Raw genomic sequence first — 18,784 nt, 5'->3', positions numbered from 1 at the left:
ATACCCCTCATAAGGTACAGACCTTACCTTTGATCACAATATTTCTGCTGGAAAATGTGAAAATTCACAGTAAGAACTGAATACTGGAAATAGTCTCATGTCAATGTAATCAGGCTTTCTTGCCAAATAAAGTTGCTGCCTTTAACCTTAAAAATAAAACTGGCAGTTATTTTACCAAGAAGAGATGGATTTATTTGGAAATAGTTATAGTCTGCAACAAGTGAGCTACTACAAAACCATTTGCAAGTCCATCACACAAAAGAGAAGAATATTATTTTTGAAGAAGAAGGAGGAAGTTGGAGGGGTTGTTTTGAACAAAAGTACGTTGGAGAAAAGCAAGAAGGATGATAATGGTTTCTCATTGACTAGGTTGCTGAAGTGGTTGATTTCTTGTAAAAAATGCAACGTACATCTTTCCTGTTGGGGCCTTGTAATTGAAGCTCTTTTCCTTTTCTTTTTTTTTTTTTAGAGTGAGAGAGTGGGGCTCTCTTGGGGCCAAGGAAGAGGGAGATAGAGAATCTTTTTTTTTTTTTTTTCTTAAAGATTTTATTTATTTACTCATGAGAGACACAAAGAGAGAGGCAGAGACAGAAGCAGGCTCCATGCAGGGAGCCCGATGTAGGACTTAATCCCGGAACTGCGGGATCACGACCTGAGCTAAAGGCAGAGCTCATCCACTGAGCCACCAACGCATCCTGGGAGATAGAGAATTTTAAGCAGTCTCCATACCCACCGTGAAGCCCAACACAGGGCTCTTAGGGCTTGATCTCACAACCCTGAGATCACGACCTGAGCTGAAATCAAGAGTCGGACACTTAACAGAATGAACCACCCAGATGCCCCCAAGCTTCTCTCCTCTTGAGTCTCCAGTTGGGTCTGTAATTGACGTGAGTAGTTCGGCTTTCCATACCAGCCTCCCTTTTTGGCATCCCTGGTCCACTTGAGTGAGGTTTCTCCTTATTAATTTTCACATTCCAAACTGAAAAAATTGTGCAGTTTTCATTGACATTTGGGGTTAAGGTTTACAGATAACAGGTTGTAGGTCCTTGTTAGAAAGCATCTGTTATAAAGGCCCGGTTCTGTAGCTACATAGTTTCATTTTATTTTGTTTTGTTGTATTTATTTATTTATTTAAAATTTTTTATTTATTTATTCATGAGAGACACAGAGAGGGAGAGGCAGAGAGACATAGGCAGAGGGAGAAGCAGGCTCCCCGTGGGGAGCCTGTTGTGGGACTCAATCCCAGGACCCCTGTATCACGACCTGAGCCCAAGGTAGACGCTCAACCACTGAGCCGCCCAGGCGGCCCTTTTTTTTTTTTTTTTTTAAGATTTTATTTGTTTTGTTTTATTTAAATTCAATTTGCTAACATATAGCACCCAGTGCTCATCCCATCAAGTGCCCACCTTAGTGTCCATCACCCAGTCATCTCATGTAACTACATCATTTCTATGGTTAAATGGATTTTGAATTCTGAAGTGTTAACTTGGAAATGACCATTAGAAATTACCTTAGTGGGGCAATCCGGGTGGCTCAGCGGTTTAGAGCCACCTTCCGCCCAGGGCGTGATCCTGGAAACTTGGGATCGAGTCCCACGTCGGGCTTCGTGCATGGAGCCTGCTTCTCCCTCTTGCCTGTGTCTCTGCCCACCGCCCCCCCACCCCGTGTCTCATGAATAAATAAATAAAATCTTAAAAAAAAAAAAGAAATTACCCTTAGAAAAGCAGTCCATTAGAATGGACTACCTCTTCTTCTGTCCAGTAGCATGATTGTTTCTCCAGAACTTGAAACCTGGGGAAGGAGAGAGAGCAAGATAGAAGTTATCAGGACAAAATAAGGTGGGCAAGGAAACACTGAAGAGACAGAGAAGAATAAATATGTTAAGGAAAGTCCAGGCAACCTTGCATTCTCATCTAGTCCCTAGTAGCTATTTCTCATGCTCTGCAAACCTTCTTAGGAAATGTCTTAGCACTTTCCCTCTCCTCTTTATCTTTTATTAGAGATAGCACATTGTTTATCTAGTGGTCTTTGTGATTTTTCAAATCCCTTTCCTTCTTTTCACGTAATTGAAGGACTTGGCTATAGTTGTCACATCCTTTCTTTTCACTTATATGAGAATTTTTACCTGACTTACATTTTCATGGGTTTTTTTGGTTCACCATGAATAAAGGTTTTTTTTTTTCAACTGCCTACCACAAATTCATTAACTTAGTGAGTTAGTTATCCAGCTTTTTCTTTTGTACCTAATATCATGGTTCCTTAATATGTATTTGGGAGAGAGTCTGGTGTACAGGAAGAGGCAGGAAACTTGGATTTGACTCTCAGTATCTCCTTGCCTCATTATCTAGCTTTGGTCATGGCCCTTAACTTTTCCACATCATGCAGCTAGTTTCTAGTTAATTTTGCTTTGAAAAGGAGTTTCTTAACAGTTTTCTTCAAAGAATAGTTACATTTTGGAAGGAAAATGTAATGAGATCTCAATGTGTTAGTGGCACACATGTCTGCGTATTGGATGTTTTTCATCCTCACAACAAGACAAAAATTTTACCAATCCTTTCACTAATCTTTTTATCATTTACCAGTGTCACTGTGGTGCTGAATGTGGTAGGAATGAGCACTAAGAGGCACAATTAGGATCTTTTACTAAAATGTAAAAACTATCAAGTTTATTATATCTTTCTGTCCCACCATCTGTATTCAAAATGAATTCAGTAAATTTTAAATGGTAATGGCTAAGTAGTCACACATGCTTACTATGAGTTATTTTTGTACATAAATGTTATGTTATTAGTAGGCGGCTTATGTTAGGAAAATTTGAATCTGATCCATTTTAGTTGTGAGCTTGTTTTACTGCTTTGTTATCCCAGCTTCTAGCGTAATGCCTGGCATACAGTAGGTGCTTAATATATGATGAATGATTGAATGAATGAGTCAATGAAATAAAATGAGTTAAAGGTTAAATACAGTAAAACTTTCCCAAGATAATTTTCAAGAAAATTAAAGCTTCTTGTAACTGACAGAAATAGTAGAGATTTTTAAATCAACTTGTATACAGTGTCAGAGAAATAAAATGATTCTTGATTACATAGCTGCTTAGTTGAACACAAGCCTCCCGGCTCTTAGCTTTAGTGCTCGTTTCAGCACTTCCTGCCTTCTATAGTTAAGTTGTATGAAGTAAATGGTATAGAAGGGGAGTGAATGATGGAGTCCATAAAGACTGTGTTGAATTTTCAGAAAGATTCATGGGAAAAGAACCTATTGCAGAGATCATGTTTAGAATCCAGTAATTCTTACTTCATGGAAATAACTGAAATTCCTAAGATCAGGATAAATATAGTTATTTCATCTTTATTCCGTAAGTTGAAGATCACTAAATACTTGTTAAGGGCTAGATGACAGTACTGAATGCTTATGATCCATTAAAGCATTCCATAAAAAGTTTCCAGAAATTAAAAATCTTGGTAAATCAAAAGCCTCACCACTTAGGAAGGCTCAGCTAAAACTGTATAGGTTAATCTCCAGTTTTACATTGTTTTTACAGTGAAAATATTGTTGAAAAAATTTAAATCTAATGAAAATTAAGAAAAGCGTACATGTACTTTTAATTCTATTTGTGGTTTTGTTCCTCATTTCTGTAATATGATAGTGACATTAACCAATGATAAAATATTTTATGAACTGCTTTAAGTAGCTGTTTAAAAATGAGTGATTTTTTTCCAGACTGTATAATAATAGTTTTTATTCATTTAATACTTACTTTGTAACAGATGTTCCCCTTTACATGCATTCTTATTTAATCATAGGAATAATTCTTTGAGGCAGGTATTATGATTATCTTAGGCTCAGAACTAATAAATACTTTGCTTATAGTCCCAGAGCAAATATGTGATAGAGCTAGGATTCAAACCCAGGTTGGTATGCTTTTAGAGCCTGAGTCATAAAAGACATTGTCAATCCTGAGCCATTTGGAGAAACAAGTATACCTACATCAAATGATTTGAGAACAGTTATAAATCCTTACTACCTTATAACTAAAAGCTAGAGTCCAAAACCTTGAAAAAAATTTTTCCCAAGATGCATGTGACAATAGTTATCAGTAATGTGGATTTATGCTTTTTTGGTCCAGCCACTAAGCTTGGTTCTCTTAACAGGTTTTCATGGGATGTACATTACTAGCATACTATGGAAACGTTCAGTGGGTTGTATTAGTGTGGACAGTGAACCAAAGTTTTTTTGTTATGATTTTTAGATTCTGTTATTCAGATTAGTTTTTTCCCTCTGTATGCTTCCATCTGGTGATGTTTCATCCAGCATGAAGTCTGCTAAGACAAACTTTAAGATTTGGTGGGTAAGTAAGCCATTTTTGAGGTTTAAAAACTGGGTTTACAGCATTTTGAAATTTTAATTGCAAATGATCTTGTGGCCATTTCGGCACCAAACCCCTCTTTATTGATCTTTTTTTGGATTTTCAGCATCTTCTCCCAAAGCATTTTGATTTTTTTCAATGTTTTGCTTGAGACATGTTTTCTAAGTAGGCATACATCATATGTGAACAAATTGACTATATATAGTAAATAAATGATTTTTATTAATATTCAGAAAGGGAGCAAATAGATACCTAACTGTGAAGAAGAAAGATGGATCAGAAACAGCTCATGCAATGATGACCTGTAATTTGACTCATAATACAAAACATGCTGTTAGGAGCCTAATTCAAAGATTTCCTGTCACCAATAAAGAGCGTACTGAACTTCTGCCTAAAACAGAAAGAGGAAATGTGTTTGCAGTTGAAGCTGGTATGTATTTTCTGGGGAGCTTCCTTGTCTATCCTATTATTTAATGACTGTTCTTTTACCATTTTAAATTTATTTAAAAAAAACTAAGATGCAATAAGATTTCTCAGTTTGAATAACCTGTCAGAAATGAGAAAGAACTATGAAAACTTTGGAATGAAATGCAGTGTTTAGGCATGTGGTGAAGTTAGACAAGTCTTTCAGTGTCATCAGTGGTATCTTATCATTTCTTGAGTACCTATTGTGTGCTAGACGGTATGTTAACCTCATTAAATAGGGCCCCATAGCAGCCCTCCCAAGGTAAGAATTTCCTCTATTTCAGGGGTGAATAAGCAGGTTGAGAGCAGTTAAATAATTTGCTCAAGGTGCTCAACCAGCCACTAAGCCTCAGAGCTGGGATTTGATTCCAGGGTCTGGACTTTCCTCTGTTATTGCTCTAAGGAGTGAGCTTTTGAATTGGAGCTTTAGCTTCTGGTAAAGGACAGAGTCTTTAGTACACTAACTTGCTGAAAGGTAGATACATAATATTTTTAGGTCATAAAATGAACTTGTAATTTTATTATTTGCAAAAATAACTTCTTAGAAAATTATTAATTCTCTGAAGCGACAGATATGCGTAATTTCCATTGGAAAATATAGAAAATACATGGCCATAGATGGCAGGGAATTTAAGTTTTAAATACATGTGTGCAAAAATGTTTTTTTTTTTCAAAAATGTTTTGAGTTATGTGAAGAATATAAAACACATCATGCCTCTTTTTTATTCCATTCTGCTTGTTAATTAAATGTAGATGCTTGCTAAAGCAGGACCTTATTTTTACACATACTATTCTATTTGATCACATAATCTAACGTATTTAACTTTAAAGATACAGAATATTTTTTTCACAATGTGTTTTCATATTGTACCTAGCAGACTTTATAATTCATTGTTTCCTTCTTACAAAATTTTAATTTTCTGTTTTATTGGTAGAAGCAAGCATGAAAACTGTTTCTTTTTTTTTTGAAAACTGTTTCAAGATATTAGAATCACATTTTATTTTAGTAGTCACAAAGGTATTGATTTTTGTTCATTTGTAAGCATTGTGCACCAGAAATATTTTTAGAAATTTGCTTTCTAGTTGATGCCAAAATTTATAACTTGTTTTTTAAAGAGTAGTAAGCATAGGAGTACAGCAGTCGTGTATTGCTTGCTAACTTTATGTAGACTGAGTAGAGAAGAAACACTTCCATGGAATTACGTTGGAAATTACTTATCTTTGTTTTTTCACACTTTTTAAACAACGTTGACCATAATTTTTTTTGTTTTTTATTCATCTTCAAAGAAAACCGAGAAATGAGCAAAACCAGTGGGCGACTCAACAATGGCATACCTCAGATTCCAGTGAAAAGAGGAGAATCTGAATTTGATTCTTTCAGGCAGTCTCTCCCTGTGTTTGAGAAACAAGAAGAAATTGTTAAAATAATTAAAGAAAATAAAGTAGTTTTGATTGTAGGAGAGACTGGGTCTGGAAAGACTACACAGGTTTGTTTCTTCTTTGTTGTTTATGGAAGAAAAATATTTTGTTGCACAAGATAGTTTTCTATAAAATAGTACATGTATTTTAACAAAGAAAAAACCCTTTTGGTTACTTTAGTGGCTACTTTAGAAATATTACTGGGAGTGCATTTTGAGAATTTGTAGAAAGGAAATGTTTTAAAATATTTATTTTTAAGCTAGCATATTGGGTCTTCATTTAAATAGAAGTGGGGAGGCAGTCCGGGTGGCTCAGGGGTTTAGCACAGCCTTCAGCCTAGGGCCTGATCCTGGGGACCTGGGATCGAGTCCTATGTTGGGACCTGTGTCTCTGCCTCTCTCTCTCATGAATAAATAAGTAAAATCTTAAAAAAAAAAAAAAAAAGATTTTACTTATTTATTCATGAGAGACACAGAGAGAGAGGGAGAGAGAGAGAGAGAGAGGCAGAGACACAGGTAGAGGGAGAAGCAGGCTCCATGCAGGGAGCCGGACGTGGGACTTGATCCCAGATCCCAGGACCACGCCCCCGACCAAAGGCAGGCACTAAACCCCTGAGCCACCTAGGGGTTCCCTTAAAAAAAAAAAATAGAAGTGGGGCTGTGACTTGGCATCTTAAAGGAACACGGTAGTCCTAGTGGTTAGTCCATGAGCCAGAGCCCTTTTTTTAAAAAATGGAGCTAGTAATAGCTCCCATTCTCGGTAAAGTTTAGAGATGTCTATAACGTGCCTATTTGTGTTGTATGTAGCAGCTAAATTAACAACAATATTAATAATAACAAATGTTAATATAAAGTCAACAGTAGACATTGAGGCCTGCGCAGGTCCCAACCTGTCTGTGGTTTGGGGATGCTATCCGTCTCATAAAGCAAAGTAGAGGGTTTGTCTTCTGGGAAGACAAAGTCGTCTTCTTCTCTGAGAAAGCCTCCTACATAATTGACTTTGGCATCTTCTGGGAATAGAGAGGCAGGGATTGAGGCCTTGAGTCTGGGTTGTCAGCTGAGATAGAGAAGGCAGTGCTTTATAACCAGAAAGTCCAGAGTTGGGTGTAGTTACCTCCAGGACTCATTACTGTTAACCCAGCCAGGGCTTCATGGCAGTTGTAAAAGTGGATTCCTTAATATTAAAATAATAATAATACACTTTAAAAAAATAAAGTTGACTGTAGAATGGAATTAATATGACAGGTTTGACTTGGATGTTTAGTATCAAAGTACTTCATTATGAAGTTTCCTTCATTGGGTTTCAGATTGGAAGTAAGTATTGGTAGAGTGATTTGACCTTATTTTTGTTCTTTACATGGTCACATGTTAAAATAGTAAAATTACTTTGATTTTGATAGAGGTTCAGATACAATAGTGGATATGATTTTACATTTTTTATTTTTTTTTATGGACACATAAATTTGCTTTTGATGATTGCTTAATATTTCCTATGGTTATATTGGTTGGTGTAATAAACCTAGTCCATACGTAAGGCCTTTGAAGGACTTAGCCAGATTTACAGAAGTAAAACTATCCCTAAAACTTGAAGCTTTAAAATTAAATAATTAAAAACCGAATGACATTTTTATCTGAGCACAATATGTAAGATTTTTCTTTATATTTTCTTTTTGTTTTTAAACATTTTATTCATTTATTCATGAGAGGCACAGAAAGAGACAGAGACAGAGACACAGGCAGAGGGAGTAGCAGGCTCCATGCAGGGAGCCTGACTGGGATCACGCCCTGGGCCCAAGGCGGCGCTAAACCGCTTAGCCACCTGGGCTTCCCTAAGATTTTTCTTTAGTGTGAGTCCTTTTATGATTGAAATTCCATAGAGTCATCCTAGAGAATCTGTTCAGTTGTTGTTTTAGTATTAGAGGAAGTTTTGCCAGTAGGTTTTAATTGTATGAGTTCTAATTATATTTATTTATTTTTATTTTAAAATTTAATTTTAAAAAGATTTTATTTATTTATTCATGAGAGACACAGAAAGAGAGAGAGGCAGAGACGGAGGCAGAGATGGAGGCAGAGGGAGAAGCAGGCTCTCTGGATTCGATCCCGGGTCTCCAGGATCACGACCTGAGCCAAAGGCAGATGCTTTAACCGCTGAGCCACCCAGGCATCCCATATATTTAAGAGATTATAAGCACTTTCTTTGGCGGCATATATGCTGAACAGAGATTATGAAAGTTTTGATAAATATTTTCACAATTATGTTTATTGTTTTATTAGGTATGAAGAGAATTTGATTTGAGAATTTAATTAGAAATGAATTATTTGCTTTTTGCTTTTCAAGAAGTAACTATTAATCTAATGGATTTACACTTAAATGATTGCATCTTTTTGAGGAGTTAAAGTACTGATGTGTCTGTTTTATAAAATATAAATGTAACAGAATTTAAAGTTCATATCATTAGCCAATTTTATCTTGCCCTTAGTAGCATTAGGAAGTTAATTACCTTTTGCATTTTCATGTTCACTGTTTATGTTCATGTAAAATTCAAACATTATGGAAAATGGTACATAGAGAGTAAAAGATTTCTAATTCTCTCGCTGCTCTTCATGCATTTTTTGTTAGAAACTTGGTAGAATGTATTTCTGTTATACAAAAAATTTTTTTTGCACCTTTGTTTTTCGTTCTCTTTAGAGGATTGATACTGTTTTTTTTTTTTTTAAACAAACATGAAATAATACTGTACATTTTGCATCTTGCTTTTTTTCGCTTAATAGATACTGGATATTTTTCAGTAGCTAGAGATATAACTCATTTTTAAACAACTTTATAGTATTCCTGAAGATTTTCCAACAACAGTAATAAAAAATGACAGTTTATGTGCTCAATTTTTGAGTTCTCTTTTTAAACCTCAGTGACCTCAAGGCATGTGGGCTTTTTATTATCTTTTTGCAGTTAAGGAATAAAAACTGGAACTTACAGATGTTAATCTGTCCAAATTCTCATAGTTAGGAAATGGCAGAGCAAGGATCTTATTCTTGGGATCCCTGGGTGGCGCAGCGGTTTGGCGCCTGCCTTTGGCCCAGGGCGCGATCCTGGAGACCCGGGATCGAATCCCACGTCAGGCTCCCGGTGCATGGAGCCTGCTTCTCCCTCTGCCTGTGTCTCTGCCTCTCTCTCTCTCTCTGTGACTATCATAAATAAATAAAAAAATAAAATAAAACAAACAAACAAAAAGGATCTTATTCTTGTATTGTACTTTTTAATACATTTAAAAATATTTTATTTATTTATTCATGAGAGACACACAGAGAGAGAGGCAGAGATACAGGGAGAGGGAGAAGCAGGCTCCCCACAGGGGCCCTGATGTGGGACTCGATCCTAGGACCCCAGGATCACACCCTGTGCTCAACCACTGAGCCACGCAGGTTTCCTGTACTTTATAACATTGTATTCTACTATTTCTTTGCTAATTTATGGGAGTGTTTTAATAGGATAAATTCCTAGGAGTGGAAATGCTTGGTTAAGAATATGGCAGTTAAATTTTAGCTAGATTAACTAGTTATTGTCTATTAACTCAAAAAAGAGTTGTATTAAAATGGGATTGAAAGTATTAAAAGTTCCCGTTTCTCTGAAGCTTAGGCAGCAGTGATTTACCTTTATTAATCTGATAAATAATGTTTTAATTTGCATTGCTTTACTTCTTAGGGAGTTGAAGATCTTCTCATTTTTGTTTATTCTCTATATTCTGTGAGTTGCTTGTTTATATCTCATTTTTCATTTAGCTTAAGCATTTTGGATTTTTTTCACAGCACTTTATATATTATGGATACATGCCTGTTATTTGTTAGATATCCTAAAAATCATTTCTGTCTTTTGTTTGATTTTTAAAGTTTTGCTTATGATGACTTGTGTATTAGTTTTACATTTTTATTTAGACAAATCTGTCAGTCTTTTTTTCAGGGCTTTGAGCCATGCTACCCCAAGAGTAAGAGCATTTTCCTCTAAATATTTTATTTAGTATTTTTGTATTAAAGTTTTAAAAATCCATCTGGAATTCTAAAATACCATATCAAGTAGGAATCTTACTGTTTCCTCATGTTACTATCTGGTTGTTCCAATGTAATTTTTATTTAATTATCCTTTCCCCCTTCAGTTAGGGTACTGCTTTTGATCAAGTACTAAGTTTCTATAATACCTGGGTCTATTTCTGGAATTTTTGTTATATCTTTACTTACCTATTTTTGCGTCAAGATTCCTCTTTTTGCTTTTTGTAGTTTTACAATGTGTAGCATAGTATTCCTCTTTATTATCTTCTCTTTTTAATTATTTCTTAATTTGTGTTCATGTACACTTCCGGATAAACTAGTTGAGTTAAAAAAAAATCCTAGAGGCTAAGACATACATGATATGGCGTTCACTCTCACTCATAGTTAAAGAAATGAAATCAAAAAGAACAATTACACTTTTTAGCTATCAGATTGGTAGGAATTAAAAAATTGATGATATCCAGTGTTTGTGTGTTTGGCAAACAGCATCTTTTTTTTTTTTTCCCCAACATCTTCTTCATTGGTAGAAGTATAAATTGTTTTGGAGGGCAGTTTGATAATATTTCTGTCCAAATTAAATTTATATACTCTTTGATCTGATGTATATATATGATACATATATATGTATATATGTCATATATATATCTTTGCAAAAATCTGTGAAGATAGGTATTCATTGTAGCACTTTTTTATTTTTATTTTTAAATTTTTATTTATTTATGATAGTCATCACAGAGAGTCATCACAGAGAGAGAGAGAGAGGCAGAGACATAGGCAGAGGGAGAAGCAGGCTCCATGCCCCGGGAGCCCGACGTGGGATTCGATCCCGGGTCTCCAGGATCGCGCCCTGGGCCAAAGGCAGGCGCCAAACCGCTGCGCCACCCAGGGATCCCTGTAGATCTGAGTGTTAAGTGAACTCTGCAAATTATCAAAATTAAGTACAGTAATCACTTCATGTGAATAAAAACTGTTTATATATGCAAATATTCTAGATTGTGTAAACACTTTTTCCCTGAAAGAGTTAATAAGAAACAGTAGTTACTTTTTTGAAAAGTATTGGTAGTCATAGAGTGGGAAAGATTTACTTTTTCTTTTAAGTCCTCCTGACCTGTTTGAATTGAATATAGAAAGTTTTCTACATTCCTAATATTAGGCTTTTTGTTTTCTTTATGTTTTTCACTATTTCAAAAATTCCAGTGGAGTTATCATTGTTGTTTCATTGGTTTTATAGACTAATTTGGGAAGAATTGACATTTTTGCATTGTTGATTATTTCCACTCAAGATTTCTTTGTTCAGTTTATATTTTTTAGTTGTAATTTATAGTCTTCTTTGTGTAAGCCTTAACTATTTCTATATGAATTTTTTCCCCCTTATTTTATCTTAGAGTAAGAGGGTGGGGGAGGGGCAGAGGGAGAGAATTTAAGCAGGTTCCACCCTCTCAGTGGAGCCAGACAATGGTGCTTGATCTCATAACCCTGTGATCATGACCTGAGCCAAAATCAAGAGTTGAATGCTTAGCCAACTGAGCCACCCAGGTGCCCCGTATATGAATTTGTTTTTATTATTTTAGTTTCTTTTGTGAATGAGATCTTTTAAAATTGCACTTCCTTGTTGACTGTTAGAAGTTACGTGAATGTTGTTGATTTTATGATTATTTTGTGGTAGAACATGTCTCAGAACTTTTTTAGTTCCCATAGTTTTTCCATTGTGGTTGACTTGGACCTTCTGGGTATATAATCATCTCATCTGACAAGACTTTAAAACTTCCATTTCAGATTCCTCAGTTCCTTTTAGATGATTGCTTTAAAAATGGTATCCCCTGCCGTATATTTTGTACCCAGCCAAGACGGTTAGCGGCAATTGCCGTGGCTGAAAGAGTTGCTGCAGAGAGAAGGGAAAGGATTGGTCAAACAATTGGATATCAGATCCGATTAGAAAGCAGGTAATGCTGGTTCTCCTGTAGCCTATCTTTGATTGTTCTTTGAAAAGACTGAGTTTATATTGCACTAAATACAGAGAATATTAGTTGAAAATTTGATGATTATTTTACTCTAGGTAAGTCTTTGATAAGATATTGAGGTCATGATTGAACTTAGTTCAATTGATTGAATGGTTTTTGAATACATAGTAGAAAGAGTTGGGCCATAGAAATCCTATTTCATAGTTTTTGATCAAATACAAGTTAATTCACCTTGTTGAACCTCGGTTTTCTCATCTATAAAATGGGGCCAATAAAAGCAGCTAGAGCCCAGGTTTGATGTGATGTTTATAGTAAATAAATGGTAATAACTGAATTGATTATTAGTGGTGGTACTAGTAGTACTTTCTTAATAGTAGTACTGTTTCTTTGCTCTCAATAATTTGCATGTAGTAATTCAAAAAGCTGTTCATTTATGATACACTTTTTTCAAGCAAAAGGTGTTCAGGGTTTTTAAAAAAAATCTATGATTCCTTAACAAAATAATGACTTAATTATTAAAGGGCTGTTAGTAATAAAAATCTTTTATAAGGTTGTCAGGTATGAAATATATATTTCACATGACTTGGGTCATAAAGCATACATACCAGTTCACCACTATATTAGTAACTTTAACCTTTATTAAAGTATGTATGAGACTAACATTTAATGTGATCATGTTTTCATTACATATAAGAGTTGTAATTGTGTTCTTTAATTTTTTTAAAAAGGGTTTCTCCAAAGACACTTCTGACATTTTGCACTAACGGGGTTTTACTTCGTACATTGATGGCAGGAGATAGTACATTGTCTACTGTGACACATGTTATTGTGGTAAGAATATTGCTGAGTTTACCATATACAATTCAGATTGCTTAAAACTTTGAATATGTAATGACATTTTTGGGATAGGATGTGCATGGGAACCAATTTTTTTGAACAGCTATTATAATTAAGTTACTTTTTATTGCCTATAATTATTATAAATACTTGTGTTAAGTAGAGTTATTTTTACTATGAGGTTTTATAACGGCAAATAAAGAAAGTAGGTAAGTTTTCTAAAAGTGATTTTTATATGGGAAAATGATACATGTACTTAGTGTTCCCCAGAACGGTGAAAGTTTTCTTTTTCCTCTGTGCTTAGTCATCTGATTCCTCCTTTAGCTAATATGTATTTCCCAGTCTTAGGGGTACACTTTATAGTCATTTTTAAATTTTATTTTTATTTTTAGTTTTTTTTTAAAGATTTTATTTATTTGAGAGAGAGAGAGAGTGAAAGAGCAGGGGTAGGAGGAGAAGTAGACTCCTTGCTGAGCATGGAACGCAGTGTTGGGGCTGGAGCCCGATATGGGGCTGGATCCCAGAACCCTGGGATTATCACCTGAGCTGAAGGCTGACACTGAACCAACTGAGCCACCCAGGCACCTCATATAGTCATTTAACTTCATAGTTAAGCTGCTCAATTAGGTAGCTGCTGATGAAGTAGATGAATTACCACCTCATTAAAAAATTCTAAGGTTTTATCCAGTTTGTGTCAGAAAAGAATTAGATTAAGTTGTATAAGCTTGCAATAAGTGGCTTTTGGAAACGTACTAGTTCTGTGCATTCAAACCAAAGGGTGCACCTGTACTCTGATGTTAACTGAAACATATGTGTTTTTAAGGATTTTATTTATTTATTTGACAGAGAGAGTGAGTACACAAGCAGGGGGTGCAGCAGGCAGAAGGAAAGGGAGAGGCACACTCCCTGCTGATCAAGAAGCCTGATGTGTGGCTCAATTCCAAGACCCTGGGATCATGACCTGAGCTGAAGGCAGACACTTAACTGACTGAGCCACCCAGGCGCCCCTAACTGAAGCATATTTAAATAAATTTTATATTTATTAAAAGTACATTAAATTAGACTCCATTAATTCAGAATTGGTTGTAGTTTGTGTCTCTTTTATCTTGTCTAAGAAGCAGTGTTCTGTTACCCACAGTGAGTTTTTAATGTCTGGTTATTTCTGAATTGTCCATAATACAAAATTTTCATGAGTCCTGACTGGCCTTGTTCACATTTAATTAGTAGAAAACCTAGCAGCTCCATAATTTTAAAGACTTAGTCATCCATGTTTTAACCATTCCATCATTTTATTTTTGTTCACTACAGGATGAAGTACATGAAAGGGATCGATTTAGTGACTTTTTACTTACAAAGTTAAGAGATCTGTTGCAAAAGCATCCAACTTTGAAACTTATTCTTTCTAGTGCTGCCTTGGATGTGAATCTTTTTATAAGATATTTTGGAAGTTGTCCAGTGATATATAGTAAGTTAAATGATCAGATTTCTTTTAGGATTTTTATGAAAGTATACTTTTTGGCATGATTATATTTACTGTAATTGGAATTGGGGAATGTTCTGAAGTAGGATGTCTGAAAACTTTGTTTTCTGTGTGGTATGCCTCATCATTCATCTCTCTGTATTTTCATCTTTTCCTTTTCCATCCATACTTTTTGGTATTGTGTTGTGAGGACAGTTCTTCAGTTGTAAAAGGAAATGTGCTTTATTTTCATTTCCACATCCTCCTTTATTTTATTATTTATTTATTTATATATTTTTTAATAGACATGCTGCAGTTTTATTTTTAAGATACTACTTATTTTAAAGAGCGAATGAGGGATCCCTGGGTGGCGCAGCGGTTTGGCGCCTGCCTTTGGCCCGGGGCGTGATCCTGGAGACCCGGGATCGAGTCCCACGTCAGGCTCCCCATACATGCAGCCTGCTTCTCCCTCTGCCTGTCTCTGCCTCTCTCTCTCTCTGTGTTACTATCATAAAAAATTAAAAAAATTAAAAAAAAATAAAGAGCGAATGAGAGAGAGCACAAGCAGGGCAGAGAGAGGGAAGAAGCAGACTCCCCCCTGAGCACGGAGCCCCACGGGTTTGATCCCAGGACTCCGAGATTATGACCTGAGCCAAAGGCAGATGCTTAACCAACTGAGCCACCCAGGTGTCCCTCATGTCTTCCTTTAATTCTGTCTTACAGCTTCCTTTTTTTTTTTTTTTTTTTTTTTAAGATTTTTAAAATGTATTCATGAGAGACAGAGAGAGAGATGCAGAGACATAGGTGGAGGGGGAAGCAGGCTCCCTGCAGGGAACCGGATATAGGATTCGATCCTGGAACTCTGGGATCATGTCCTGAGCCAAAGGCAGACAGACTCTCAACTCCTGAGCCACTCAGGCGTCCCTACAGCTTCCCCTTTGTTGCTAGACTCCTTGAAACAGTAGTCTACACGCCTATGTTTAACTTCCTGTGTACTTTTGAATAGACTGCCACTTAACTTTTATCCTGACCTTTAATCTAAACTGGTTTTGCCACCAGTCTTTAAAAAAAATTATTACATTTCTCTTTAAAATTTGAAAAAGTTGTATATGTTTAGCTCAATGATATAGTATAAATATATATAGGAGAGAGGTTCAAAATTGCCCCATCCTCTTTACTTTTTATGTTCTACTTTCCTGATAGGATTACTTGATTTTAAAGCCTCCTGCATATTCTTTCTCACACTGTCCGTGTTCATACTACATATGCAAACACATACTTATACATGAGGTGTACAGAAATTGGTTTTACAGTAATGAGCACATGCCTTATACATTATTTTGCAATTTGCTTTATTTATATAACAGTACATCATGGAAAATTCTGTAGTATATTAGCTGTAACTATAGTTCATCATCATCATTTTTTTTGATGTAGTTCATTATTTTAGGCAGCTGTTTTAATATTTCATAATATGAATGTACCAAGATTTATTTAACCATTTATCTTTGGACACTCAGATTGGTTCTAGACTTTCCTTTTCCACCACCATAAACAGTGTTGTAATAAACATCCTTGTGTATATATCCTTATATACTGGCACTCTTATTTCTAGAAAGAGATTTCTGAAAGTAAAATTGTTGAGGAAAAAGAGTGTATCTGTTTTTAATTTTAACAGATTTTGCCACTGTACTTTTTCAAAGAGCTGAAATGATTTATATATATTTCTATAGTGTATGGGGCTGTTCATTTGTGTATTCTTACCAGTATTGTTTGAAGCTGATTTAATTGCCAAGCCTACTATTTAAATTTTACACAAAAATCTTAAATTTTCTCTATATTTCATGGTTGGCCCCCTTTTTGGGTGTGTATAAAATGCTTGCATCCCATAATTTGACAACACTGCCTCCTACTTTTTATGTTCTGCATTAGAGCGTATATTTTAATGGTCTCTTTTATATATATGCTTATATATTGGTGTTTTATGGTCTTCTCTTGATCCATTTTTTTTCCTCTTCCTTTCCTTCCTCCCCCTTTTTTTTTTCCTCTTTGTTCCTTCTCTGTGTTGTACTCTACTAGGTACTGGAGAGGCACATGTAGTTTCCCTGGAAGCTCTCATTTATGTCCTTGGCTTCTGCTTTCTTTTTTATACTCATGACTCCTGAATCTTTATTTCCAATTCAAACTGTTCTCCAGAGCTTTGGGCTTAGATGTCATATAAGCAGCTCATTTCTTTTCTTTTTTTTTTTTTTAATTAATTTTTATTGGTGTTCAATTTACCAACATACAGAAAAACACCCAGTGCTCATCCCGTCAAGTGTCCACCTCAGTGCCCGTCACCCATTCCCCTCCAACACCCGCCCTCCTCCCCCCTTACACCACCCCTAGTTCGTTTCCCCGAGTTAGGAGTCTTTATGTTCTGTCTCCCTTCCTGATATTTCCCAACATTTCTTTTCCCTTCCTTTATATTCCCTTTCACTATTATTTATATTCCCCAAATGAATGAGAACATACACTGCTTGTCCTTCTCCAATTGACTTATTTCACTCAGCATAATACCCTCCAGTTCCATCCACGTTGAAGCAAATGGTGGGTATTTGTCGTTTCTAATTGCTGAGTAATATTCCATTGTATACATAAACCACATCTTCTTTATCCATTCATCTTTCGATGGACACCGAGGCTCCTTCCACAGTTTGGCTATTGTGGCCATTGCTGATAGAAACATCGGGGTGCAGGTGTCCCGACGTTTCATTGCATCTGAATCTTTGGGGTAAATCCCCAACAGTGCAATTGCTGGGTCATAGGGCAGGTCTATTTTTAACTCTTTGAGGAACCTCCACACAGTTTTCCAGAGTGGCTGCACCAGTTCACATTCCCACCAACAGTGTAAGAGGGTTCCCTTTTCTCCGCATCCTCTCCAACATTTGTTGTTTCCTGCCTTGTTAATTTTCCCCATTCTCACTGGTGTGAGGTGGTATCTCATTGTGGTTTTGATTTGTATTTCCCTGATGGCAAGTGATGCAGAGCATTTTCTCATGTGCATGTTGGCCATGTCCATGTCTTCCTCTGTGAGATTTCTCTTCATGACTTTTGCCCATTTCATGATGGGATTGTTTGTTTCTTTGGTGTTGAGTTTAATAAGTTCTTTATAGATTTTGGAAACTAGCCCTTTATCTGATATGTCGTTTGCAAATATCTTCTCCCATTCTGTAGGTTGTCTTTTAGTTTTGTTGACTGTATCCTTTGCTGTGCAAAAGCTTCTTATCTTGATGAAGTCCCAATAGTTCATTTTTGCTTTTGTTTCTTTTGCCTTTGTGGATGTATCTTGCAAGAAGTTACTGTGGCCAAGTTCAAAAAGGGTGTTGCCTGTGTTCTCCTCTAGGATTTTGATGGACTCTTGTCTCACATTTAGATCTCTCATCCATTTTGAGTTTATCTTTGTGTATGGTGAAAGAGAGTGGTCCAGTTTCATTCTTCTGCATGTGGATGTCCAATTTTCCCAGCACCATTTATTGAAGAGACTGTCTTTCTTCCAATGGATAGTCTTTCCTCCTTTATCGAATATTAGTTGACCATACATTTCAGGGTCCACTTCTGGGTTCTCTATTCTGTTCCATTGATCTATGTGTCTGTTTTTGTGCCAGTACCACACTGTCTTGATGACCACAGCTTTGTAGTACAACCTGAAATCTGGCATTGTGATGCCCCCAGCTATGGTTTTCTTTTTTAAAATTCCCCTGGCTATTCGGGGTCTTTTCTGAATCCACACAAATCTTAAGATAATTTGTTCTAACTCTCTGAAGAAAGTCCATGGTATTTTGATAGGGATTGCATTAAACGTGTAAATTGCCCTGGGTAACATTGACATTTTCACAATATTAATTCTGCCAATCCATGAAGCAGCTCATTTCTGATATGTCCCAAGCTAAATATGTAATCTCTTCTACAAAATCTACTCATGTGTTGCCCATTTTAATTAATCATATCATCAACCTAGTCACCTAAGTCACAAACCTTTCTTTTTATAATGTTCTTGGATGATAAGACACATAAGGCAGCTGTGCTTCTGCTTATGATTCGTATTTCTGGTGCCTAGCCTGATGGCAAACACATGATAAGTAAATACACACTGGAAAAAACAAGCAAATGAACAGTCTGTAACATAAGAGTTGGAATCATATTTAAAGGACAATATGATGAGGATAATTTGCCTTCTGGAATTGCTTTTGGA

General features: G+C 35.8%; 1 protein-coding gene across 4 annotated transcripts in view; it reads left to right on the top strand.

Moving 5' to 3' along the window:
• The window catches only part of YTHDC2 (YTH domain containing 2), a 77,784-nt gene that overhangs the window by 3,244 nt on the left and 55,756 nt on the right, over nucleotides 1-18,784 (top strand). For 3 of the 4 annotated variants that reach the window (XM_041762843.1, XM_041762844.1, XM_041762846.1), the window contains exons 3-7: nucleotides 4,600-4,796; nucleotides 6,119-6,318; nucleotides 12,070-12,236; nucleotides 12,983-13,085; nucleotides 14,400-14,556. In XM_041762843.1, the coding sequence (XP_041618777.1) occupies nucleotides 4,600-4,796; nucleotides 6,119-6,318; nucleotides 12,070-12,236; nucleotides 12,983-13,085; nucleotides 14,400-14,556 (824 nt within the window). The remainder of the gene's footprint in view (nucleotides 1-4,599; nucleotides 4,797-6,118; nucleotides 6,319-12,069; nucleotides 12,237-12,982; nucleotides 13,086-14,399; nucleotides 14,557-18,784) is intronic. The other variant, XM_041762847.1, reaches the window with a different exon arrangement.

Source organism: Vulpes lagopus, chromosome 7 (genome assembly GCF_018345385.1).
Source record: "Vulpes lagopus strain Blue_001 chromosome 7, ASM1834538v1, whole genome shotgun sequence".
Taxonomy (NCBI): Eukaryota; Metazoa; Chordata; class Mammalia; order Carnivora; family Canidae; genus Vulpes; species Vulpes lagopus.
Note: the sequence above shows the minus strand (reverse complement) of the source record. Positions and strands in the feature narration are given on the sequence as shown.